Source organism: Pituophis catenifer, unplaced genomic scaffold, assembly GCF_029215685.1.
Source record: "Pituophis catenifer annectens isolate HBS135680 unplaced genomic scaffold, rPitCat1.0.hap2 SCAF_3, whole genome shotgun sequence".
In the NCBI taxonomy this organism is placed as follows: domain Eukaryota; kingdom Metazoa; phylum Chordata; class Lepidosauria; order Squamata; family Colubridae; genus Pituophis; species Pituophis catenifer.
This window is the reverse complement of record NW_027256883.1, coordinates 182,174,458-182,201,703: the sequence shown is the minus strand read 5'-3', so window position 1 is coordinate 182,201,703 and position 27,246 is coordinate 182,174,458. Positions and strand designations below refer to the sequence as shown.

At 38.8% G+C, this 27,246-nt stretch overlaps 1 protein-coding gene across 3 annotated transcripts in view; it reads right to left on the bottom strand.

The window, feature by feature from the left end:
- ACSS2 (acyl-CoA synthetase short chain family member 2) overlaps nt 1–11,071 on the bottom strand; it is a 63,340-nt gene extending 52,269 nt beyond the window's left edge. For all 3 annotated transcript variants that reach the window (XM_070941655.1, XM_070941657.1, XM_070941656.1), the window contains exons 1-2: nt 10,855–11,071; nt 7,207–7,402 (exon numbers count right to left, since the gene is read on the bottom strand). In XM_070941655.1, coding sequence (XP_070797756.1) covers nt 7,207–7,402; nt 10,855–10,984 — 326 coding nt within the window. In that variant the 5' untranslated portion in view covers nt 10,985–11,071. The remainder of the gene's footprint in view (nt 1–7,206; nt 7,403–10,854) is intronic.
- Nucleotides 11,072–27,246: the final 16,175 nt, after the last annotated feature.

Below are 27,246 nucleotides of genomic sequence, written 5' to 3'. Positions count from 1 at the left end.
CATGCAAGCATGCAGCAGATAGTTTTAATAAAATTAACAGAATTATCAAAAATCCGTTCACTATTATTTTAAATTATTAAGTCATGTATATTTAAGGGAAATTGTTCAATAGCATGTCTCTACACAAACAGCACTACTTATTTGTAGACATTAAGCAATATCTCCTGTGTAATTATAGAGTATGAGCAATCATCTTTCAGAGATTATGGCATCTGTCTATCTGGTTTTCTTACTCAACTAACCATCCTGGCAAAGTACCAGCATTGGTGAAATGCAATTTCTGAAATGAAGTCTTGCAAAACTATAACCACAGCCAAGTAGAAAGAGAAAATTCTCAATAAGCATGTATATTAGAGATGTTATTTTAAGACAGAAATCTTGTAATTTGTACATGTGCGCGCACACATACACTTAATTCTTAATACAGAAAAAAATGGTTCATTAAAAATTCTTATATGAAAAGGAGTTGAAGAGTGTTAGTGAAACTTTTTGAGACATTTGGCAGGGACTAGAAAAGGAAGGGTCAATTTGACGTTTTCCAATGAACTTCTGGAAGAAAAGGAGCATAACCATTATTTGCCCTGTAGACCTGATGATTGAGGCCTTAGCTTAGCACTTAACATTTGAAAATAACACAAATCTGCAATTCACCATTCTTTGTGATCTTTGGTAGTAGCCCAATATCAACACTATTTCATCTCTTTAAAAATCATAAGAAGTATCTGCTTTACCTATTACATTAAATCGTGGTTAGTTTAGCCATAAATTAGTATAGAACCACAACTGGTGAGGTTCGTAGATTATGCCAAGCCATAAACTATGCTCTAGAAATCACAAGGCTAAATTTATCCACTCAAATCACTGAGCAATATGTAAAGCTATTTACAAAGCAGAAAAGCAGTCTGAATGAGTATACAGATAGTCCTCAACTTACAACCACAATTGAGTCCAAAATTTCTGTTGCTAAGCGAGACAAGTTAAGTGACTTTTGTCCCATTTTATAACCTTACAACCTTTCCTGCCACAGCTGTTGAGTGAATCACTGCAGTTGTTAAGTTAGTAACATGGCTTCCTCATTGACTTTGTCAGGAGGTTACAAAAGGTAATCACACAACTCTGGGTCACTGTAACTGTCATAAATATGAGTCAGTTGCCAAGAATTTAATTTTGATCATGTGACCATGGAGATGCTGCTACGGTTGTGTGAAAAAATGGTCATAAGTCATAAGTCCATTTTTTCAGTACCATTTTAACTTCGGTTACTAATTGAACAGTTGTCAGTCAAGGATTATCTGTAATTCAGAGAGCCAGTTTGATCTAATGGTTAAGGCACAAAACCTTGAGTTCAAGTCCCGCCTTAGACATGAAAGCAATTGGGTGACCTTGGGCCATTCACTCTCTCTCTTTCTCAGCCCAACTCACCTAACAGGATTGTTGTTGTGGGGAAAATAGGATCGCCAGCTGCTGCGCCCCCCTCCGATCCCCACACAAAGCAAACTAACACATGCCATGAGCACATGACAAGACCTCAGCCTCGGAGCCAAACCAAAGCCCGGGATGTTGCATCACAGCCATCTGCTCAAGACAATACATCACAGAACTCAGGATGTCACAATACTAGAGCTCAGGATGCTATCACACAACCCATTACCCAGGTCGTTACAACACAAAAGGCTAATGGGCACACAGCTAGGACCTCGCCCACACAGGATGTTACGAACAGCCGACTAATCTGCAAACATCAGCTCCATCTACTAATCAAGATGTAACAACACAGCCAACCAACCCACTTACAACAACAAAGCCAGCACTCCACACCTCCCCACCAGTATTTAAAGAGAGACGGCATCTCCAATCACGCTTTGCTCACACAAGCACGAAGCCGAAGACACCAGCCTGAAGATGACGAATGAGACCTCGTCAAAATGTCGCCAGGATACTCTCAATCTTACATGGGAAAAGAACCGAATACGCCAAGACTTGCATACGTATATATATATATACGTATACGTATATATATATATATATATGTATACATATACGTATACATATGTATGTATGTATGTATGTATGTATGTATGTATACATATATGTATACATATAGGTATACGTCAGTTGTGGGTTTCAAAATTTTTTACTACCGGTTCTGTGGGTGTGGCTTGGTGGGCATGGCGTGGCGTAGCTTGGTGGGCATGGCAGGGGAAGGATACTGTAAAATCTCCATTCCCACCCCACTCCAGGGGAAGGTTACTGCAAAATCCCCATTTCCTCCCAATCAGCTGGTACTTGGGAGGCAGAGAATAGATGGGGGCAGGGCCAGTCAGAATTTTTACTACTGGTTCTCTGAACTACTCAAAATTTCTGCTATTGGTTCTCCAGAACTGGTCAGAACCTGCTGAAACCCACCTCTGGTATACGTATACAATAGACAGTTTTCACAATGTGATAATCTGATGCCTGGATTTTACCTCTGATCAATCCCAGCAATCCAGCCAATGGTAAAAGATTATTGGAGATGCAATCCAAAGCAGCTGGAAAGTATCCATATTGGCAACTTCTGGTTTAACAGCTTGGATCAACATTGTATTGTCCATTTTGTACCCCACACAAATGCAACATACATACATACATTCATTCATTCATTCATTCATTCATTTATAAACAAACATGTAGATCAAAATGCAATAGTCCTATGTGTAGCATATGGAGGGACACCAACAAACTTAAGAAAAAAACCCTATGCAAAGGAATCCTACACAGCCACCATTTTACATATAATCCATATGTATTTTAGACAGGGGTCTCCAACCTTAGCAACTTTAAGACTTGTGGACTTCAATTCCCAGAATTCCTCAGCCAGCAAAGCTTAAAGTCTTAAAGTTGCCAAGGTTGGAGACCCCTGTTTTAGAAAATAGAGTTTCAAATATGCATACTTCAACAAAGAACAGAAAGTTCACAGGATGAAGGAGGAGAATTATAAAAAGACTGACTCTATATTAGGCATGCTCAATAAAATATTCTTTCCATTTTCCTCAACCCTTTTTAAACTATCACCAATGCTATCTTCAAAAGCATACTAAAAGATCCATGGGAACAGGAGTCCAGGCAAAAGAGCAGGTTCTACTTTTCCCAGAGGAAAAACATGAGAAGAAAAGTGGTCTTTCCCAATCTGCTTTTTTTTACACCAGAAAGACTGCTTCATGAACACAGTATCTTTTCTCCCATCTGCAGGGAAGCAATTTAGGGAGGATAGCTCTAAGTTTCTAAAGTCCAGAAAGGGAGAGGTTTGTACGTACCACAATACATATTATTTTCTAACTTTAGCATAAGGAAATTCTACTTTAAAGGTATGCAATATCTTTTCATGTTTGCAGAGCAAACATCAAGCCCTAAAACCAGATCAGAGAAAATAGATAAAAGTCACTTTGCTGAGCTAGAATATCCAATGACTTTCTAAATCAGGAGCTGTGAGCAGAATAACTTTCAATTTCATAGACTAAGAATATTTTTTAGTTATTTATTTTATTGAATTTTTATGCCATCCATCGCCTCTGTGACTCTGGATGGCTTTGTTCGTTAGCTGAACAAAAAAAATATATTTTTATTCCAATAGCATCCCTTTTCAGGGACAATTTCCCTCAAACTAAAATAAAATGCATCATCTTATATAATCTTCAGAGTACAAAAGCTTCTATCTACACAATCATGATGGCAAATTCTAATCCTTTGCTGCACATAATTTCTATATCTCTATAAGCAATAAATACAGTAAAGTCAAGATTTCCAATTCACATATTTGCAACACTAGCAGAAATAAGCAGCATAAAAAACTAATTTGAACACTTCTAAATAGCAAATTCATTCCATGTCTGTTTATTTACCAATAGCTGAAAGTATTTGATGACATTTATTGTTTGTCATTGCCCTAATGACATTTATTGGTTTTTACTAACTCTGGTGCCTCTTCTAATGGTAGGCAAAAATTTAAGACAAAAATGAATCGTGCACGTTCACATTTGCGAACTGGTAGCAAAGGTAAGTGAATACCACTCCTGCCCATGATCATATGATCAAAATCCGGATGCTTGGCAACTGGCATTTATTTACGATGGCTGCAATGTCTCGGGGTCATGTCATTACCTTCTGACAAGCAAATGATTCACTGTAAGAACTGCAGTGATTCACTTATCAACTGTAGTAATAAAGGTAATAAAATGGGCAAAACTCATTGAGAACTACCTGTAAATCATAATAGTTTCTTTCCTCCAATATGCTTTAAATAGAACCTGTCTTCTTTTCTCTGTCTCATTATTAAATTACCTTATGACATTGAATTATCAAAGTTATGTATCTGCACTGACCCACAGTAACTGAAACTGTAGCAAAATATTATAAGTAGTTCTCAATGCCACTTAAAAAGATTACAATATATACAATACAATTAAGTTCATGCATGGATATTGAGGCAAACTACAATGTTGCAGAATATTCCAGAAAAAGTAAAAGAAATTCTATGGCCTCAAAATGGTGCATAGGCATATCACTTCCAGCTTACATTAAGTGAACCTGTTTTTTACACACTCTTGTAGTTTTGCAAAAAAAAATAATCTGTTTCCTTGAGTATATTCAATATAAATTGAAACAGGAGACATATTCAAAGAATTATATTGGCATCACTTTCCATAGTTTATTGTCCTATCTAGCATTAAAGGGTGCAATATTGCCTCACAAAGAAATGTCTTGCTGCCAGACTATCTTTAATCAATATTGGTTTTGAATTGAATGTAAAATTGAATTTTACAGCTATCAATAGCTGTAAAATTCAGATTCTGAAATGTCAACTATTGCTTTAATATTGAAAAAAAATGCAACTTATTTGTATCTCCTATACTTTTTCCTCAGATAGCCTGATAAAAACAAATTGCCACCAACCTGCCTTTGATCTGTATAGTGCATGAGTCAAAAAGTGGGCTGTGAAAATATCTTCACACTTCTCACATCCTGGACATAAATTGTTTCAACTTCCACCCTCATAACGATGCTATAGGGCACTGCACTCCAGAACAACTAGACACAAGGACAGTTTTTTCCCGAATGCCATCACTCTGCTTAACAACTAATTCCCACAACACTGTCAAATAACTTACTAAGACTGTATTACTATTATTCTTCTCTTCCTTACTAGTATCTATCCCTTCCCACTTATTACTATAACCATGTTGTTTGTATCTTTCAATTTATATTGTTTTTATTTGTTTCCTAGTATGATTTGATAGCTTATTAGTAACCTTGACTATCACTAAGTGTTGTATCTTTTTAATCTTGATGAATGTATTTTATTCTCCTTATGTACACTGAAAGCATATACACCAAAGACAAATTCCTTGTGTGTCCAATCACACTTGGCCAATAAAGAATTCTATTCTATTCTAATTCTAAATCTGATTTAGAAAAACTGTAAGATAATTTGAACTTTGAAGTCTGCTTAGAAAATATTTCAATATGCATAGTATGGATACAACTACTGGTAGTACAAAATGCTGCAACTAGGCTACTGAAAGAGACCACCTCTTAGGATAAGGTTACACCATCTGAAAAAATTGTGATAGCTGCCATCATGCTAAAAAGTTATGGCTAAATACTTGTTCTGACATACAAAGCATTATATAGTTTAGGATTTGGATATCTGATGGGCAGTTTTTTCTAGCAAAGGATCAAGAAGGGATCCCCTCTCGATTATATCATATTTTCCAGATTTTCTCTATATGGCCACTCAAAAGAAAGAGCATTCCAGATATAGGTGGTGGAGCACTTGTGGAATTCCTTTTACAATCCTTTATGGTTGTCATAGTTTACTTTTATTATCAGCTGAAGACCCTATTATTTATATAACCTTTAAGTTACTTTTCATTGGTATGCCAGTTACTGTATTGTAACAATAGCATTGCCATTTATTTGCTGTTGTTTTATGGTTTTAATTTTTGCAGCTTTATATGGTTTTATCGATTTGCATTGCTGTAGGAATTATTTTTAATTACAGTAATTGGTTAAATAAATGTTAAGTCAGCTTTATAAACAGCAATACTATTATAGCTGCAAAAAATGGAAACATTCTGGAGTATAATCTGAGTGAAATCAGTTGGACTTACGTCCTACTAAACGTTGACAGGATTCGTGTCACATTTCCTGATTCTTCTTTTGCTCAGTAAAGCAAAAGGGAACTAGAAACTAGAACTATCAGAAAGAGGAAATAAGTTATATTAATATCCTTGAATACAAGAAACAATGAAGCTATTACATGGCAGTTACTTTTTTAAAATGTTAGGTTTTCAGTGTTATGGTTTTAATTTATTGATTGTCACTCAGAGTTACAGAAGCAAGGGGATGGCCATATATTTAAATAGATAAATATGCAAAAAATTTAAAACTGCATATGTAGATCACTGTGAAAAAGGAATATATGCTAATGAATAGACGGCAATAAACTTTGTTTTTTCAACAAGTATCTGTTATGCAAAAATATTTGCTTTTATGGCTACTACACACAGCCAAAGTATAGTTTACTGTTGTTTTCAAGCTCTATCATTTGACTAAGATTAGCCTACAGCTGGAAGAAATGTGACATGTTGAAAGTACTATAAAGCAGGAGTGTCTAACTCGGAATGGCGTCACATGACGTATCGCGACTTTTTTCCCCTTTGCTAAACTGGGCATGGGCGTGGCCATCATGTGATGCATTTGGCCCGCGGGCAGTGAGTTTTACAGTCCTGCTATAAAGCATTGCTTTAACAAACTGAAGCCTGTTAAACAGAAATAATAAGATAAATAAGAGCAGCACCACAAAGATTTAAAAAATACTTTAGAGAGTATACCCATTTGTTGTTTAGTAAAAATGGTTACAAATGCATGCATAGGTCAGAAATGAATTTTGCATTATTGTTGTATTAGTGAATGATTGCCAGGTAATCACTAAATGAAGGGTAGTTTTTTTGCAATTTGCATTTTAGACAGAGCATGAAAACTGAGAAATCCATAATATCTGAGGATAATTCCCTTTACTTTCTCTTGCACCTTGCAAGAGAGTTTCTAAAGACACAATACTTATTCATCCTTTACCATCATCTCCAATATTTCATCTCACAACCACAATTTAATGTTAAATTTATATCGGAACTCTCTAAAACTAAGTAAGCAGCAGAACATTACCAATAAAATGCTATCTTGTCTCCAAGTTTATTCTCGTAAACATTTCTGTCCAAAACATTGTAGCAAATGTTGGTTGTAGCTCCTTTCATCCATTCAATAAAGATTTTCCCTTTGGTAACATCAAAATTGTACTGCAGGAATGGTCCAGTGTGTTGGTTCCTCCAGTAAAATTCTTTGGCTATATCACCCCAAAATTCTGCAAAAAAGTAAAAAAAAATGTTTCAAACACATAAACACTGTCAGATATCAGTGTCTAAAGACCCACCGTGCAATCTTATGAACACTTACTAAGGAGTAAGCAGGCAGGTCTAACTTTTGCTAGATATTGGCTGTATTCTGAAGCTTATATTAATAGTCATTCTTAGCAAAAAAAGATCCACAATCAAGATTTTTTTTCATGATAATATTTCATTCACGTGCCATTTATTCAGAGGCAAGATAAGAGAATTCTAGCTAACATCCTATTTTCCATAGCAACAAATCTGATGTTTCTGGGTACATTCACAAGCAGGACAAAGCAGAAAGTTAATATTTTGAATTCCATATAATTTCCTATTTAACTACATACTATCATTATAACTGAAAATATATACTGCCCATATATTGAGTAGAATCTACATTATATGTTCATAAATGCACCAATTATCTTCTTTCTCCCAATTTGAAATATTACAAAAATTGTTTAAATAATTTCCTTTTATCTATCATAATATTAAATGTTTCTCACTTTTATGAATAAAAATATTGTGGTCATAAATTGAGGACTAGCTATACTTTATATACTTAGTTCTGGAATTTGCACTGGCTCTGCAGTGTTTTGGATTCAAACTGTAGGGGAGCCAACATAATACTTGTTGGCAACTTCTTAAAGTAGTCATGCATTTTCGCACAGCTGCCAATAATCCTGCATTCTGTGATTCTATGTCTGGGCTTTTAAACAATCCAATGCAACTTTTTATTTTCAAATCCAAAGCAATGCACAAGTTGACTGTTTAATATCAATAAACATGTTGGCAAAATCTTGTTCATTTAATTCTTAATTGCATGCTTTGTTTTCAGTTCCGTTAATTCTAGTGTTAACATCAATATATTTTGGAGCCTTAACACAATTTTTTCCCTGAAGCTCATCAAACTCCCTGCCCCTTCCTGACTATAAAAATATATTACTATAATCAAATCAACTGAAAGGCTGACACATGCTGAAAATGAAGAATGGTGGTCTGTAAAGTCATCTTGATTTCCAAGTATGCCACTGGGCTTCAAATGAATCCCAAAGACATTTTTGGAGATTAAAAAGCAGGGCCAGAGGAGGGGAAAAGGTTCAGGGGACCATGGTAGGACGTTGGAAGGGGAGAAATAGAGTATTTTCTACCAAATGTTTTTATCTACTGCTTATTTTTTTGTCCTTCGTTGAGAAGTGTATTTTAGTAGTTTTACATATTTCTTTTGGTACAATGAATTAAGTAAGTGGGTGAGTTTTTTAATTTAACAGTAAATTAGAGTTGGAAGGGACCTTGGAGGTCATCTAGTCCAACCCCCTGCTCACGCAGGAGACCTGTACTAGGATTCGAACCGCCGAACTGCCGACCTTTCTGATCAATAAGCTCAGTGTCTTAGCCACTGAGCCACCTAGTCAGGCTGTGTTTCTCTCTCTCTCTGTGGATGCTACTTATTTCCTTCTGCATAATGGGTGTTGAATTCAGTAAACTTATATTCTACAACTTCTTCTGCAAGCAGAAAAGTCTAATATAATCTCTTCCTTATGTACCAATGGGGTGTAGAACAGCACTATTATGAGTGTGTATTTTATGATAAAACAATAAAGAATGTGTTATCTTCTTTAAATATCTCTCATACTTAGAAACATAACTTTACAGACCTATAGCTCTTGCAAGTCTCAATGAGCTTCATTTGTGTTCATGTCTTTTAGTTTGTCCAAAACCATACAACTGTGAGTGGTGCTAAATCAAGCAGCCACTAAACAAGGACTACCTGTTGCAAACACAGCCCTCATAGACAACATGGTAGAAACATGGTAACAAAATATCTTGGGGTGGGATTTTCCATAGATCAGGGGAATTCCTCCAGTTAAAGCCCAAAAATCTTAAAAGTTGCTAAGGTTCAGAAAAACTGATTTAGATATTAAAATCTGGCTGCTTGGTTTCTCTGCTTATCTATTGCTAAAAGGTTGACACCCAATTGTAGTCAATATCTTGCTGCAAGAGCCAGTTTAGTATAGTGAGTAAGGCTTCAGGCAAAAGCTGGGAGATTGTCAGTTCTAGTCCCATTTTAGGCACAAAGCCTGTTGGGTGACCTTGAGCATTCTTTCTCTCAGACATAGGAAGCAAACAAAGGCAAACCACTTCCAAAAAGCCTTGCCAAGAAAACTGAAAGAACTTGTCCAAACAGCAACCAGGAGTCAAAAACTTACTCAAAGAAACCCCCACAAAACTTGCTACAACCAGGAGAATGTTACTAACCTCAGCCAAATCTTTGACAGCCTAGAACTGACAACATATAATCTAGGCACGGTTTTGAGCCAAATACTGGAGGACTAATGTGAATAAGTCTTTATTCTGGCAATAGTTATTGGGGTATTCAAGAAAATGAACTCAGGGTATACTGTAGATTGACTGAAGTCCTTCCCCCATTTCTGCTGCTCAGCTGGAAGTGTATTGTCATCTTTCATTTGGATGTTACTTCAATATGCAACATCATCTAATTACATTATACACTCATGCTCATTTAGATAAACAACTGTGTAAGGAAGCAAATGACAGTTATGAATTAGGGGGGGGGAGAAGTCTGATGAGATTAGTATTAAATATTGTGCATGGAAAACCTATGCGTAAGTACAGAAGCTTCCAAACTGCTGGTCCCATTTCATAATCTGATATAACCAATTTCCAAAAGAAAACACATTTGTGGATTACAGTAAAATCACATTTATACATGTCTATCTCTGAACTGCTCAACTGCTCTTTGTTTTAGCATAAGAAGTTAAACAATAGGGAGTTGGTTTGTGTTTTTTTTTTTTTTTATGGTCCAGGTTGGTGAGGTGGTGTTTATAGATCAAGAAGAGATTATTTTTCTTCCATTTGGACAAATAATTAACATGACGCTGGTTGTAAATTCAGAAACTTAACTTAGAGCCAGACAAGGGAAGCACCTACACACCCCTCCTTGAAACAACCCAGCAAAGTAATTCTAGCAGAGATGCTAGGAGACACTTGTTGCTCACTCACACGAGAGCGGAGAAATCCGCTTCGCAGCCCGGACTGCCCACCTGCGGCTATCCCCGGATGGGTTCCGGGGCAGTGGCTGGTTCGCCTTCGGGACCCTGATGCATCCGATCAAAAGGATCGGCAGCTACCAGTATCCGACCCTATTACAGGAGGAGCAGGAAGAGGACAGCTATGCGAGCACATGGTAGCAGAGGAGAGGAGAGAAGCTGGATCGCGGCGCCCTTGGGACGGAGGCTTCTCGCTTCCAAGCGTCCTTCTCTCGCCCTCCGGCCCCAGCCACGGTCCGCCTCCCATCCCGCCTGCCACGGTCAGGAAGTCAGGCAACCGCGAGCGGCCTGGAAGCTTGCCCCCAAGCTGACAGGGAAAGGCGCGCCAACCTCGCCCACCACGGCCTGGCACTCACCCTGCGGCTCCTCCACCGAGCGTCGGTAAAGCTCGCGGTATTTTTCCAAGGAAGACACATGCGCTTCCCGCGCCGGCTCCGGCGGCGCCCGGTAAAGCCTGGCGGCGTGCTCTGCTTTGGGCAGCACCATCCTCCGGGCTCCAAGCAAGAGAAGGAGCGGAACGCCAAGCCGCGGCTGACAAGAAGCGAGCGAATGACGAGCGCTGAACTAGGAAACACCCCGGCGGAGCTGTCTTTACCAGGCTCCGGCTTCTGGGAGGAGCCGGGGGCGGGAGGAAACCCGGGCAAGCTCCGCCCAGGGCCAAGGCTGCTGCTGGGTGAATTGGCCCGAGATACGAGGGAAGAGCGACTGCTTGAGCTGGGCTGGCCTGACCGCCTCTTCTCGCTTACGGCTGCTCTCCAGCACGTCGCGGCCGCCTATTCTTTTCCCCTAATGGGTGGTGCAATTGTGTAATTTTAGACTCTGGACTTAATGGGGTAGTAGTGCCTCCGTCCTCTTTAGGCGGTAACGCGTGTTACTTCACACTTTGCTTCACTGAACTCTGATGGCATTTGGCGTTCCTCTTAGGCAGTGTTTCTCAACCTTGGAAGCTTGAAGATGGGTGGACTTCAATTCCCAGAATCCCCCAGCCAGCAGCGCTGGCTGGGGGATTCTGGGAGTTGAAGTCCACCCATCTTCAAGCTTCCAAGGTTGAGAAACACTGCTCTTAGGCTTTCTCCTCCACGGAGCCCTGGATTTATGCCCATGAAGCCCTTGGTCTGAAATCAAGAAAAAAAAAATCACACTTGAGCTTATCTCGATCCAGTTTGGTTACTGGGCCTAATCCTGCTCATTTGCGTTTAGAGTCTGATCTGACCTTTCACTGACTCAGGGGTCATGGTCTGCAAAATAGATGCAAAATTAGTAGATCTTTCTTTCTGAGCTGGAATCAGTGTTTCTTCTCAACTTTGGCAATTTTTAAAGACCTGTGAACTTCAACTCCCAGAATCTCCCAGTCACTGTGCTGGCTGGGGAATTCTGGGACTTGAAGGCCACAAGTTAAAGTTGCCGAAGTTGAGGAATATTAATTTGATAGCGTCCATTGTTTCAGTCCATTGCTCATGATAGGAGCATTAAAAAATAATTTTGGAATCATACTGATAAATTGCGAGAGGAGCCTTTGTACCATGGTTCTCACACTCTGAAATACCTTTCCCCTTAAACTGAAATTAGCCCAGTCCCTATTAGCCTGCCAGAAAGTTTTTAAAACATTTTTCCCCAATAGCCTGGGGCACCTGCAGGATGTCACATTCAGAATGTTGATCCATTCTCCCACAGTCTATTTGTTTACTATTTGTTTAATCGTTTTTAATAATGGTTTATACTTGTTTTAACTCTGTTTTTTTGTATACCACCTAAGATCATGTTTGTAAGATGGACAGCTATATAAATTTGCTAAATAAATAAAATTATATAATTGTCTCTAGACTGAACTTATTGGATTTTGATTTTGAACAGAGATTGCTATATACATTCAGCAAAGTAAAGCATGTCCTTGTTAAATTATTATAGGTTGGATTTACCCACAAGCTAAACCATAAACCATGGTTTTCAAATCACAGCAGCTGTCTGTATATTGAATTAAACCAGACATAGCCCTTTATTCTACACAAAGTAGGTTTCTTATTTATATCAAAGAAAAATGTGAGATGATCAACAGATATAAATTCCATATTTAAAAAGCAGAACAAGAGACAAAGTCTATGAAACTAATTCCTTTATTTGGTTAACTGTAGAGTAATAATATCTTTACAATGATTTTGTAAACCTTCATTTGGCCTAATAAAGTTTATAGATACTTATTTTCTTCTCTCAGCCCATACTGCTACTCATGTTTTAGAAAAAAATATTAAAATTGATTGAGGGCTGTTCAAGATAGGGGGTATAATCCTGATATTTGGACCATATAGGTAGGATCTTTACTAATCACACGTCATTACGATTGTGATATTGCCTGAATTATTCTTGTAAGTGACATTTTATCCATTTTTTTGCATTTGTTTCAATAGGATCTAACAAGAAATCTAACAGAATACAATTTTGAAGTAATAAGTTCATACATTGTGCTAAGCCATAATTTGTTCAACTATGAGGTAGAGAATAAGCTATAGTTGCTGCTATAAACATGGTTTGTATACTACAAAGATAAGATTCACATAGCAGTCCATAAACTATGATTTATATACTACAATGTCAGGATTCACACAACATGCTAAATCAAAACCAAACAAACCATGTTATAGTCAGGTGTTTCATATATCCAATGTATATCGTATTTTTGTGGCTGCCATAAGGAATTCACTGTTGGCTTATAAGCAATCTGCCACCTAGTCCTACAATCAGTCTTCCTTGACTGTATGATTCAATAGCTGCATGGATCATTTGTGAAAAGAAATTGTAAATTATGCCACTTAGGAGAAAGAATGGAATTTAATACCAGAATGAACATTCTGAAATCTACTTCCTCCTAAACAGATCTAAATGTTACACAATTTTAACAGGGTTGGGCAGAGAAAAATGGTTCCCTGTGCTTCATGATGCTATAAAAACTTTCCATCACCAAACTATTACATTGATTATTTCTTCATTGCAATTATATCCTGCCTTTCTCTGGATGCACAATGAGGCTTTAATGGGGTCTCCTCCAGAATCCTTCAGCTACGAGGAAGTGACTGGCACAAAGTCACTCAGTGAATACATGGTTGGATAGAAACAGACTTTAGGTCTCCCTGGTTCAAGTATAAGATATTAATCACCATAACACATTTACAAATCAGGGCCAATAAATAAGCACAGCTCATAAATGCCAAGCTGGAAAATGCATCGATAACAATATCAAAAAAAATTACTTTAAACTAAGTATTATTCTGCGGAGGAAACAATCCATTTTTCCCCCAGGAAAATAAATCAAGCTACAATGAAAAAAATCAACCTGAAAAATTGTGATGGGAAAGGACTGCAACAACTTGAAACTTCCTTGTCCTATTGTGCATAACCATCTCTTCTTGTCTAAAGTTCCAGATAGAAATACAAACAGGCATTCATTAATGGACACGGTGGCTCAGTGGCTAAGACACTGAGCTTGTCAATCAAAAGGTCAACAGTTCAGCGGTTCAAATCCCTAGTGCCGCGTAATGGGATGAGCTCCTGTTACTTGTCCCAACTTCTGCCAACCTAGCAGTTCAAAAGCACATTAAAAATGCAAGTAGAAAAATAGGGACTATCTTTGGTGGTAACAGCGTTCTGTGCTCCTTTGGCATTTAGTCATGCCAGCCACATGACCACGGAGATGTCTTCGGACAGCGCTGGCTCTTCAGCTTTGAAACAGAGATGAGCACCGTCCCCTAGAGTCGGGAACAACTAGAACATATGTGCAAGGGGAACCTTTACCTTTACCTTTAATGGTAGCTCAAAAAGACTGGAATAGCATAAAAGGAGCCTTCACGCATCACGTTTTTGGCCTCTGCATGTCGCAATTTTGACCAGTTCCAGGCGGCGGGGATCGGCCAAAAACACGACACCCAGAGGCCAAAAATGTGGCATGCGGAAGCCAAAAATACAACGTGTGGAGATTGAAAATGCGACATGCAGAGGCAGCGATCGGCAACGATGTGCTGTGGTGATCCCTGCAGCCTGGAACAGGTCTAAAACAGGATGTGTGGTGGCCAAAAACATGAAACTGGCCGAAGGGTGGGGACCAGAAGGTGGGCGGGGCTTTGGCAACATTCAGTGTATAAGATGCACAGACATTTCCACCCACTTGGGGGGGGGAAGTGCATCTTATACTCCAAAAAATATGGTATATGCAAACATGATAGACCACATGATGTTCCCAAGTCTCATAGCTCTGCAGTTGCTATCTGAAAACTAAACATGTGAACAGAGTTAATTAGCAAGCATTACATCTCACAGTATCAGGTGATCAGAAAATGATTTAATCAGCCATGGTCCATTAATATATATGAGTCATCATTTGAAGTTTCTGTAATCAAGTGCTATAATGAACTTTCTCCCATGAAGCTTAAATCAGCCCATAAATTTGTCTGAGTTTATGATCTCATTTAGCAGATTTATTCCTTAAATTTATAACCACTGGATTGGATACAGGCCAAATGAAAGGTTTTACTGTTGACATTTGGACTGTTTATATTAATAGCAGAATCTGGTCACAGGATAGAGGGGACATTCTAGAGCAGGGGTCTTCAACTCCCAGAATTCCCCAGCCAGCAAAGTTGCCATGGTTGGAGACCCCTGTTCTAGGGGATGGGAGATCAGCAACTGGTGTTGATCTCTATTTTCAGCCTGGTTGCAGCAATACTGGATCTATTCCTAATGATCTGTATCATATAATACCAAGATCTAGTTGGATGAAAGTAGTGATGTTACTTCTGGAGATCTTTCTTTCCAGGGTTTTGGATCTTGGACCAATCATAGACTTAAAGTCAGAAGGTGCAAGAGGTACTGATCTTAAGGAAAAAATTATTATCAGGGACACTACTTCTAAGGTGGAAGGATATGAATATCTCTTGTGTTAAGTTGGGTTTTAGGGACAAATAGAGTATCTTTCTAGTGTAGCAACAGCCCTGCTACACATTTGTATATTTCTTCAGGCTTCCTGCATTTGTCTTGGGCTCTTTATTATTTATTCAATTTTTATGGCCACCTACTCACCAGCTAGTTTCTAGCTGGTAATAGAGTCTATGGAGGTCAGTCAGAGAAAGCTAAAGTGTTCACAGCCTTTTTGGTAACCTCTCTGGCTTAGTACATCCTGCTAATCATATATTAGACCAGGGGTGTCAAACTCATGGCCTGTGGGCCGGATGCATTACATGCTGGCCACACCCACCCCTGGTTTAGCTAAGGGGGAAAAGTCCCAATATGTCACGTGATGATGACGTGACAACGTGAATTTGATACCCCTGTGTTAGACCCTGTGTTTGTCTTAGATAAATTGCCTGGTGATCTTAACATAGAGGTATTATATCTAGCTGTAGCCTGATCCAGTTAAGAACTGTTGTCCAAGGCCTTTATAAAACAAACCTATTAAGGTTTTGTCTGGGCATGGTATGAATGTAGCACTAGGTGCTGCAGTGAATGACTTGTATTGGGAACTAAATGAGGTTAGTCTACCTCTCTTGGTCCTATCAGATATCTTAGTAGCTTTAGATACAATGGACTTTGTTATCTTTCTAGGTTGCCCATGCGCGTTGAAGATTCAGAGGTATTGTTCTATAATTGTTCCATTCTTACTGTACAGTATTGAGCAATTCTAATAGGAGAGGAAAGGTTTCCCCATCAGCTATTCCTTTTTGGGGTGCCATAGCGATCAGTCCTTTACTGTTTCATATGTATATAAAATACCTAGGAGACATTGTCCAATTATTAAAAGTGCGATACCACCAACAGGCTGATACTGAGCTTTATATTGCCATCACAGGCCCAGCGGGAGATGCTACCAGTCTTGTCCTACCCTCTAGTGGCTGTTAGGAACTGGACAAAACATGCAGAGACAGAAAGAATCAAAGAAAGACTGCTGTGTACACACCATGGTTCTCTATTAGTGTCACTGTTGCTCTCAGAAGGGTAGCATTGCCCTTTAGGGAGCAGGTCTGTGATTTGAAATCCTGTGCGCTGATCTATGATAAACTCTGGCATCTCAATTGCTTTATAATATTTTGAATTTTTGGCAAGCTATTTCATCAACATTGCTAATTATGGAGAATATAAACTAAATAATTATGTTTTATTTTTAAATTTCAAATGGAAATACCTTAGGGTTTTGTAATAGGTAGTCCTCAGAGCAGTGGTGGAATTCAATTTTTTTTACTACCGGTTCTGTGGGCGTGGCTTGGTAGGCGTGGCAGGGGAAGTCTTCCGTCTCTGTAGTATTGATGTGAAAGCTGCTGCTTGTCACTTCACTGATCTTTTTTCTTCTGCAAACCCTCCCCCCCTAATAATTGTCACTTAATATGTTGGATAGTAGCAAACACTACTTAAAGATGACTTGAATATTTAACAGGGGCAGAACATCTCCTGTAGACCTCAATCTGCCTATGAGATGCTTACAAGAATCTCTACAAACTGCAGCATGTTATGAATAAATACACTACTTTTTTTTTTTTAATTTGATTTATATGCCGCCCTTCTCCGGAGACTCAGGGCGGTTTGCAGTGCATTAAGCAATAGCCTTCATACTTTTGTATATTTTATACAAAGTCAGCTTATTGCCCCCACAAACTGGGTCCTCAATTTACTTACCTTAGAAAGGATGGAAGGCTGAGTCAACCTTGAGCCTGGCAAGATTAAACTTACTTTAATTGCAGACAGCTGGTGTTAAATTACAGTGCTTAGTCTGCAGAACTATCCAGGCTCTGAACCCAAATACCACAGGGAAAGCAGCACACATGAGTAAATGAAAAATATCTAAGGAAGAGAAAGTAATTCAGGCTGACATTAGCAATGCTTGGCACACTGGGCAGTTATGAGCTACTGAAAGGCCAAGCTGAGCCTCTCTGAGATGGTATCAATTTACCATTGGAATAGTGAAAATAAAAGGACACTGCCAAGGTTAGTTAAATGCAACTCTTGTATTCTCTCCCTTCTAGTTACGGTAATTTCCATTCTTTCTCTTTCACAGAAAAGCATTTGAGAGAACTTCTTGTGATTTTAATTTGGTAGATGTCTCTAGAACGAAACATTGGGGCTCTAAAATACTTTAAAAAGTGGGTATAGTCATAGAATGGCTACCATGGAAGCAGAGTGACTTAGAAAAGAGGTGTGCATAAAGATAATGTTTCTGTGAGAAGAGTCAGGCTGATTCAGTCAATTCAAAAATATGTTCTACTGCCCTCTGATGGGACAACAAAAATGATTAATTAGCAGTTAGATTAATATTCTGGAACCTCTCCAGAATGAAGCCTACATTAGTTCAGACTTATTCTGTGCTATTTAGATGTGGCTGAAATTTAAAGAAGAATGCAAAAGAAAGTAATTGTGCTTGGTGCATGTTATGCAGCCATAATATAAACCTGAATTACCCATTAAATCTCAAGTGTGGCAACAGTCCCAGGTTGCCTTCCTCAGCTGCTTCCAGATATGCTAGATGACTGGTCCCAGAAGTTCTACTTAGTATAGCCTCTCCCAATGAATAACAGAATAACAGAGTTGGAAGGGACTTTGGAGGTCTTCTAGTCCAGTGGTCACCAACCGGTAGTCCAGGGACCACTGGTGGTCCATGAGAAATTTTTGGTGGTCCATAGAAAAATTATTTGCATTTTTTTTATATTGCACTAAATACTATTTATCTTTTTTTTTTAAATCATATTAGTGGTCCGCGGGATTTAAAAATTATGAATTTAGTGACCCCTGAGGTCAGGGGTGAAATCTAAAATTTGTTACTACCGGTTCTGTGGGCATGGCTTGGTGGTGGTGGGGTAATGTGACTGGGTGGGTGTAACCAATTTTTTTTTTTTTTTTACTTTTAAAACCATTTTTTCTACAACCTCTTCAGCTAAGAGACTGTAAAAAAATGCTTTCAAAACGCTCTGACGATCCAAGCTGAATTCCCTGATCGGCAGAGGCTTTTTTAAAAAGCCTCTGCCGATCAGGGAACTCAGCTGGAATCGTCAGAGCATTTAAAAGAAAAAAAGAGTTTTTTTCTTTTAAATGCCTTTGACGAGCCACGCGATCATCAGAGGCTTTTTTTTAACTTTTAAAAGCATTTTTTCGGCTGAAGTTGTAGAAAAAATGCTTTTAATGCCTCTGATGATTGTGCGGCTCAGCTGGGCATGGGGGGGGGATTTTTGCCATCGGTTCTCCGAACCACCTGCTTCCATCGCTACCGGATCGGGTGATCTGGTCCGAACCGGGAGCATTTCACCCCTGCCTGAGATCCAAAAGGTTGGTGACCTCTGTTCTAATCCAACCCCCTGCTCAAACAGGAAACACTATACAATTTCAGACAAATGCATCCAGAGACCATCAGTTTGAAATACGCTGGAATAAAATTACTTCTCCTTCAGTGACACTCTTCCTTACCTACATTGTCTCTCCAAAGCAATAATTGTGACATCACTGCAAGTCCACTGTATATTCTCTGACAAATCAGGTATGATGGTTCAACATATTTTGCTGAAGCAACAATAATAGCTGGATTTGTGCAAACCTGAACAAAAGAAAGAATGTTCTCAGCATAGATGGAAGGTTTTTATTGTCTTCTGTTTCCTAATAATTTTGCCTCCCTAAAGTCTAAAAATGGTCAAATATTTAAAAAGACATTTTAAAAGCAAAATGATAAAAGCTTTTTTATTTTTAAGAAGATAGAAATTAGATGCAGAAAAAAATGTTGCCTGAAGCAAATGTATTGTTTTTGGTAATGGTAAGATAATGGTAGTGTAGGAAGTTAGCACCCACCCCTTTCCTGGAAGAGTGAAATATTTTAGGAAATATGAAAAAGGCAGAATATTATATTTCCCTGGATGAGAAATATGAGAAGCACATTTTACAGACAAAGCAGCTCCCACCTTCCTGCCCCCACCCTTTGTCAATGGGCCATTAAGGCTTGGGCCAGTCTATTCTACATAACAAAGATCTACCTCCTTCAGGCAGAGCCATAGTAGGAATTGCCAAAGATAGGATTAGCCCTCTACACAATAGCAGCAGAAACTCACCACATGTGACCTGGGAAGCACATGTGACCATCAGCCAGCAAGGCCCTCACCCCCTGGGAGTCTGACAACCAATCAGGAAATTCTTTCTGGGCCCCAAGAAATGCAGAGCCAGAGAGAGCATAAAACCCCGAAGATTTACTGTATCAGCCCCTTTTCTGTTCAGGAACTCAAGCCATGTGATCCTGTCCACCATTAAACCATCTTTCCAAGCAGTCTCCATGTTTCCAGTGTCTGTTTTCCCCACTTGGAGCAGAACCTAGAAGGATGTTTCTTCCAACAGTAGGTCTGTGCCTGCTCACTGCAAGAGTGGGTATTAATATAAGCAAGGTGTTTTCCATGAGGTCACATGTACATTACAATGTCTTTACAATTCTCCACAGAATTTAGCCAAACCTTCAGAAAACCAAAACACAAAACAATCTTGGACACCAGGGGGCAATATAGAGCTAGAGATCACGTTTGTATGTAGCTCATTTCAAATGGATGTCTTAAAAAGAAAATAAGGTGAAAACACAATTAGCCTTTTTATCTGTCAGTATTTACATGTATATTTTCTATTTCCATCCAAGCTCGTCTCAAGTCAGACCTCTAATATTTCTCTTTAATGAAGAAACTTTCAAGATCTATTAAATTGGTGTATTAATTAAAAACAACTTCTGTTAAAATAATAGTGTGGAGTGTGGTTTCTTAGGATATTGCAGCAGATGTGCACAGGGCTGCAGGTTGCAGCTGTTCAATTCTTTGTCAGACAGTGTCTTTACTATGAAGAATAAACAAAGTGGCTGTAAGTCAAATACCCACTTCTAAATGCAGACAGATTTTTAGTTGACTGCAAAATTATATCCTAACAATTCAAGCAATCAAAATGGCCATCAACCTAACAGGAAGAATAAAAAGACAACTGCCCAAGGAAATAGCTATTTTCTTTGCCACCAAGTCATAGCATCTGGATTGGTTACCCCTTTCTGCCCTTTTCTGGATTACACTTTGGCAGAATCTGTCCTCCTCCTGTCTGTAGTCTTATCTTTTTTGTGGCCGTTGGTTTTACGTCAAAGGCACATTTCAAGCTTTATTCTGTTTCTGTACTTTCTTGCAGTTGAAATCCCCAGAGTTCAGTAGCAAGCATTATAAAACAAGGAAGTAAGCGAGCAAATGAAAGAGGTGCCTCCGAGATCCATGTTGGGTTGATGTGCCCTTTCTATTGCCAAATCATACTTCTCTACAAGGCTTGTGGCTATTTTGTCCTTGTGGATTCTCAGCATATATTCTTTGTCTTAATGGGACAACTTTTTTTATTTTTACCCAATTGCCTGGAGGTTTATTTTGTTTTTCAGATTAAAATCATGCTGCAAAGAAGTCGTAACAAATGCGCAATTTACTGTTCAGTTTGTTACCCTTAGGCGTGATGGAAGAGACCAAGGAACAGGGAGATATTGGCCCTGCTCCCTTGGCGTTCTTTGCACCTCTCCAGTGTGGCACTATTATCTCAGGCTGGCCTGGGTTCTTCCAATGTTTTGCCTCTGCTACATGCTTCCCGTTTACAAGACTTTTCAATTCGATTCCTTTCCTCATTTGTTTTCACTACAGTTGAACTCAAAACAATCTTCACAATCTCCATGGAAACAGATTTAGTGGCTCCTATGGAAACAGACGTGAAGGAAGAACCCCTGCAGAGTCGCAGCTTTTGGAATAACTCCCACCCACAGTGTAGACAACAACTGTGATGCCAGATACCACTAATAAGCAAGATAAGATGACCTGTTTATTTAAGGGCATTACAGTCCAATGACAGTTGCGGATGGATATCCTGGCTGTACATTTTGCATGGCTGTATCTGAAAAGGACCATTTTATATAAGTGCTAGAAATATTGGCTTAGTGTCATTATCCAAATGTCCATCTTCCTTACACTATACAGTATCTCCTTATACTGCATCCTGGATTTCCACTTTGGAGGGAGGCTCTGAGCATTTTGTATTCTGAGCATCCTTTCATCATTATCCATGCCTTGTCTCTCTCTTAAAAGGCAAAGAAGGCAATTCAGACAGACTCCTGCATGTGCAAATCTGTATTCTTTTTCATTATATGGTTATAAGTGAAATGGTGCATTTAATCAGCTCTGAATAGCAGTTAGTGTAAATTAACTAATGAATAGCACATTGATAAGACTGTTCACATTAAATGTTGAGATTCTAGAAAGAGTGCAGAGAAGAGCAACGAAGATGATTAGGGGACTGGAGGCTAAAACATATGAAGAACGGTTGCAGGAACTGGGTATGTCTAGTTTAATGAAGAGAAGGACTAGGGGAAACATGATAGCAGTGTTCCAATATCTCAGGGGTTGGACTAGAAAACCTCCAAGGTCCCTTCAAACTCTGTTATTCTATTCTATTCTATTCTATTCTATTCTATTCTGTTCTGTTCTGTTCTGTTCTGTTCTGTTCTGTTCTGTTCTGTTCTATTTTACTCTATTCTATTCTAAATGAAAATAAATATTTATATTTAATTTTGGAACTCTTTCAGTCTAACAATGTCCATTACACACTGAAAAGGGACAGCTTTTGGATGACAGAATTATAATTTTAACATATTTTAGAGGGCAAGGAATGAAATTGCTATGATGGTGACATAATTATGTATATTGAGGGACAAGTCAATATGCTCCTAGTTCTGGATGATAGTATTTCTGCTCATATATACCTGCTCTACTTGTCTTAAGCTGATCCAGAACAGAACACACCAATTTATTTTATTACCTGTTGGGACTCAGTGAAAAACTACATTGCCCATACTAAATTATTGCTACCAAAGAGTAGTATCACAGCCTTGAGGAACCAGAAAAAGGGATTAAGGGGGAGCAGCATATTGCCCATAAGGCAAGAGTGGCCCATTCAACCCTTGCATAATACAGAATATAATTTAGCACTGCACTGCCTTCCAGATCCACTTGTACTGTATTCCATCAGTGGTTATGTTTTTTTTCAACTTTTGGGCTCTTGAAAAAAAAAAGGATAGTATGGGAAGCTATCAGTTCAGAAGGGTCACTGAAGTATTGTCAGCTGGGCAATTGTGGCTTACTGTTCTGTTGATCCATGAACCTTAGCAGAAGCCAGGCTGTTGACTAAAAGCCAAAATATACAGTAAGCATACAATCCAACAAGTTATGGATGATCCTCCTCCCAGTATGACTTAGTCTAGCATGGCTTCTGGATTCCTGTTCCAACAATGTGATGACATTTTGAATTGTTGTAGTCAACAGGTTTAGAGGACATGAGCTCATGAAAGATATCAGCGAGCCATAAAGATTTGATAGCTGGGTGATTATTAAAGAAATGAATCATATTTCAGGCAAGCTCTGGAACTGGAAGATTTTTTAGGACTATACCATGTTAAATAGAAAGGGTGGTTTTGAGGCAACAATGACTTCAAGGAGGAGCAGATGCTCTTCTGAAATATTTCCTATTAGTGCCATTTGTTTCTCCAGTTTCTGTTATGCATAAAGTAAAGCTCTTGCAATGCTAATGGTGAATTGTACCCCCATCATTGGCGTGACTGTTGGGATAGTGTTTGGGGATTTGAAAATTAGTCAATGGGGGAGGTGAACTATACAGGCAAATGCCTAAATGGGATTGTGTTTAGGAAAAATGCAAGAGCTGGGAGAAGAATGCATTTTCTGGGAAGATTGCATTTAGAAAGTTTCTTTGGAAGCCTCTCAAAACTGAACCCTGCACTAGAGGGAGAATAGTGACATTCCAGAGCCTGGTACACAGTATGTTTCAAAAATATCTAGACAGTTTAGAAAATAGGCAAGAATAAACAAGATGAATTTTAAGAGAGATAAGTGTAACATCCTGTAGTCTGACAAGCAAAGACTCATGTAAAAGGAGGTAACCTGGGCTGCAAAAACACAATCTATTTTGCCTTGGTGTTGTGGCCTGCCAGTGGCCATCAGAGCTGGCAGCAGATTCGGACAGTGAGGAGGTTGGGGAGGAACGTGGGCCAGTCCTGGAGTCTGGGGAAGGCTCAGACGATGGCTCTGAGTTGGAGGCAGAGAGGGGGCCAAGGCCATCTGGTAGTTCTTTTCTGCTTCTGGAGTCTTCAGAGTTTGACATCAGCAAGGCAGAAAACAGCGTGAGCCTATTCCCAATGTGCGCATGCGCAGAGCTGCCAGGAGACAGGAACAATTAAGGAAACAGGGTCGACTTGGGAGTAAGGTTTAGAGATGATTGGCCCCTCCCATAAGACATAAAAGAGAAATGAATGGGACGTGAGCTTTTGCAGGAAGCAATTAGTTAATCTGGTCGGTAAAAGCTCTGGAAAAGCTCTATTTGACTCTGTGCTACGTTTGGCCTTGCCCTGCGTTTGGCAATTAGTTCTCTGGCAGCATTCCAAGGGAGATAAGATGAGTGTTTGCAAACACTACTCTGAAAGACTGTTTATCAAGTCTTGCGAACTGTAAATGAAAGTAATTTACAGCCGTATGAATTAAAGAGGTTTGCCGGGACTAAGTTTGTGCTGTTTATTTTTAAGGAAGCCTAGGTCAGAACACTTGGTTATTATAATTCAAAAAGCACAGTGGCAAATTAGAGAGAATTTAGAAGAGGGGTACCAAAATGGTGTGGGGTTCTGAAAACAAGCCTTATGATAAACATGAGATGAGGCAGCAGCCAAAAAAGCTAACACAATCCTTGGTTGTATAAACAGAGGCATAGAATCAAAATCACATGAAGTATTAGTAGCGCTTTCTAAAATCTTAGTGCAAAGAAGAGCACCTAAGATGATTAAAGGCCTGGAGACAAAAAAACATGTGAAGAATGGTTGCAGGAACTGGGTATAGCCAGTCTAGAGAGAAAAAAGGACTAGGGTGACATGATAGCAGTATTCCAGTATTTGAGGGGCTGCCACAAAGAAGAGGGGGACAACTTATTTTTCAAATCACCAGAAGGCAAGACAAGAAACAATGGATGGAAACTAATCAAGGAGAGAAGCAACCTGGAATTGAGGAGAAACTTCCTAACACTGAAAACAATTAACCAATGGAACAGCTTGCTTTCAGAGGTTGTGGGTGCTTCATCACTGGAGGTTTTTAAGGACAGACTGGACAGTTACCTATCTGAAATGGTATAAGGTCTCCTGCTTGAGCAGAGGGCTGGACTAGAATACTCCCAAGGTCTCTTCCAGTTCTATTCTGATTGATCTTGATTAGGTTTTCTCTTGGTTGTTGGCTATTTTATATTGTATAATTTTTTTTAATTTGATGTTAGCCACCTAGAGTCATTATAGTGAGATGGGCAGCCATATAAATCAAACTAATTAATAAATTAACTACACAAAAGCATCCCAATACATTTAACCTACAGAAAAGGTATTTGAGGTGACATACTATAGCAGTGTACAAATAATGGAATGACTATCACTTAGAAGAGTGAATGGATTAGGCGTCTTTTATCTTGGAGGGTAGAACTAGAACCATTGGGTTGAAAAGTAGCAGGGAGGTCACTTCAAGAGGAAATTCCTGATGGTAAGAGCTGTCATCCAGTGGAAGAAGTTGCTATGTTTCCCTTCATTGGAGGTCTTCAAAGAGAAGTTGGATAGCATCTGTCAAAAGCACTTTAACAAATCCTGCACTGAGAAGGATGTTGCACTAGATTTTTTAAAAAGTTGTATTATTTTTAACTAAACAATCTTTAATCTTAAAGGAAAAAGGAAAAAATAGAAACTAAAAATACAAAGAGAGATAGTTTAATGTAGTGGTTAAGGCATCAGGCTAGAAAACACGAGAACATGACTTCTAGTTTTGCCTTAGGCATGAAGCCAACTGGGTGAATGTTGGACTCTTGCAGTCTTAGGAAAGAGACTGTAGGAAGAAATATCCTTCTGGGTTCAGCTCCAAGTGGGGAAAAAGACACTGGAAACATGGAGACTGCTTGGAAAGATGGTTTAATGTTGGACAGGAATCACATGGTTTGAGTTCCTGAACAGAAAAAGGGCCAAGATGCAGCGAGTCCCCGGGTTTTATGCCCTCTCTGGCTTTGAACTTCCTGGGGCCCAAGAAGAGTATCCTGATTGGTTGCCAGACTCCCAGGGGGTGGGGGTCTTAGCTAGCCTTGCTGGCTGATATAATCTTCCCAGGTGCCATGTGGTGAGTTTCTGTTGCTAGATGGTCCTATTGTGTTGCAGATGATGGTCCTTTGACAAAGGATTGGGTTTCTGCTTCTGGCCCATTGACAAAACGGGGGGGAGGCAGGAAGTTGGGAGCTGCTTTGTCTTTAAAACGTGTTTCTTCATTTCTCATCCAGGGAAATATATTCTGCCTTTTTAATATTTCCTAAAATATTTCATTCTTGTAGGGATGGGTGCTAACTTCCTGCAAGACAATAGCAAACTACTTCCAAAAAACTTTGTCAAGAAAACTTCAGGGACGAGTCCAGGCAATCACCAGGAGTCATAAGCAGTCTGAAGAGCACCCTACCAAAACTTATTAAGAAAAAAAGGAAGGGAATCTATTTATTAATAGTCACCAACTTACAATAAATTCACTACTATAGTAAAGTAGGACATTGTACTAGATGACCTTTGAGATCAATTCCAACTCTACTATTTTTTGTTGCAAGAAGAACTGTAGAAGTCTTAATGCAGGAGAGCTTGCCGTATATGATTTAATAGGCATTACTGAAATCTAGTGAAGCAAAATTTCTGAAAGGAATGAAACTGCTGAAGGGCACAACTTATTTCAAAAGGATAGATCAGACAAAAGGAAGAGAAAAAATGGTATCAGAGATGTAGAAGTCAAGAAAATGGAGGACAGAAATCCAGCCCAGAGCATATGGCTAGGAGTAAGTGAGGAGGAAACAGCAATGAAATTAGTGGGGGGGCTGGGATGGAGGAGAGACTGCCAAGATTCACAACAGGTTACAACATTTCTAGGAATGTGAAACAGTAATAATGTAATACAAAGCAGATAGTATATGTAGATTTTAGCAAAGCCTCTTACAAAATCCCAGTAGAGGAAATGGCAAAATATGGATTGGGCTATGCACTAAATGCAAGTTGTATTCAGACAGTACAAAATGCCACACAAATACAGAATTAGTTCATAAGAAATTTGTCTAGTGCATTATTGTGTTGGCTTACTAACATAGAGCCTGAAACCAAACAATTGAGCTGAAGTCAATGGATCTGAGAAGTTAGCCTAGCTTTTCAGCATGGCTACAGTTTATGCACATGTAATATTTACACAGAAACTTTGATAACATTCAGAAATCTAGCTTTAGGGTTGAATAAATGGAGACAGATTAATATTCAAAAGTTATTATCTGCAAATCCTTTTAATCCTTAAAAATTCATATAGTGATTCCAATTTTAAGTTGCCTTTGAAAACATCATGACCACAGAAATCAAAGAATGCATTATTGAAGTGTTACATGAATCATAATCTTTTTCTCTTAAGAAACTATCAAAGACTTAGTTGAACAAAAGACTCCTTAGGCTGGTTCATTGCACTAATATTCCCATTTTTTAAAAAATGGCTTGCTCTGGGCAAATTACTCATTTGTGTAGCTGTGTGTCTTCATTAACTTATTAGAATTATTTTTTTCTAATGACAGACTAGGATACTCAACTATATAATGGAAGGTATTCTATTGGCCAGGAAGGAAAAGTATTTAACAGTGTGTGTTTTTGA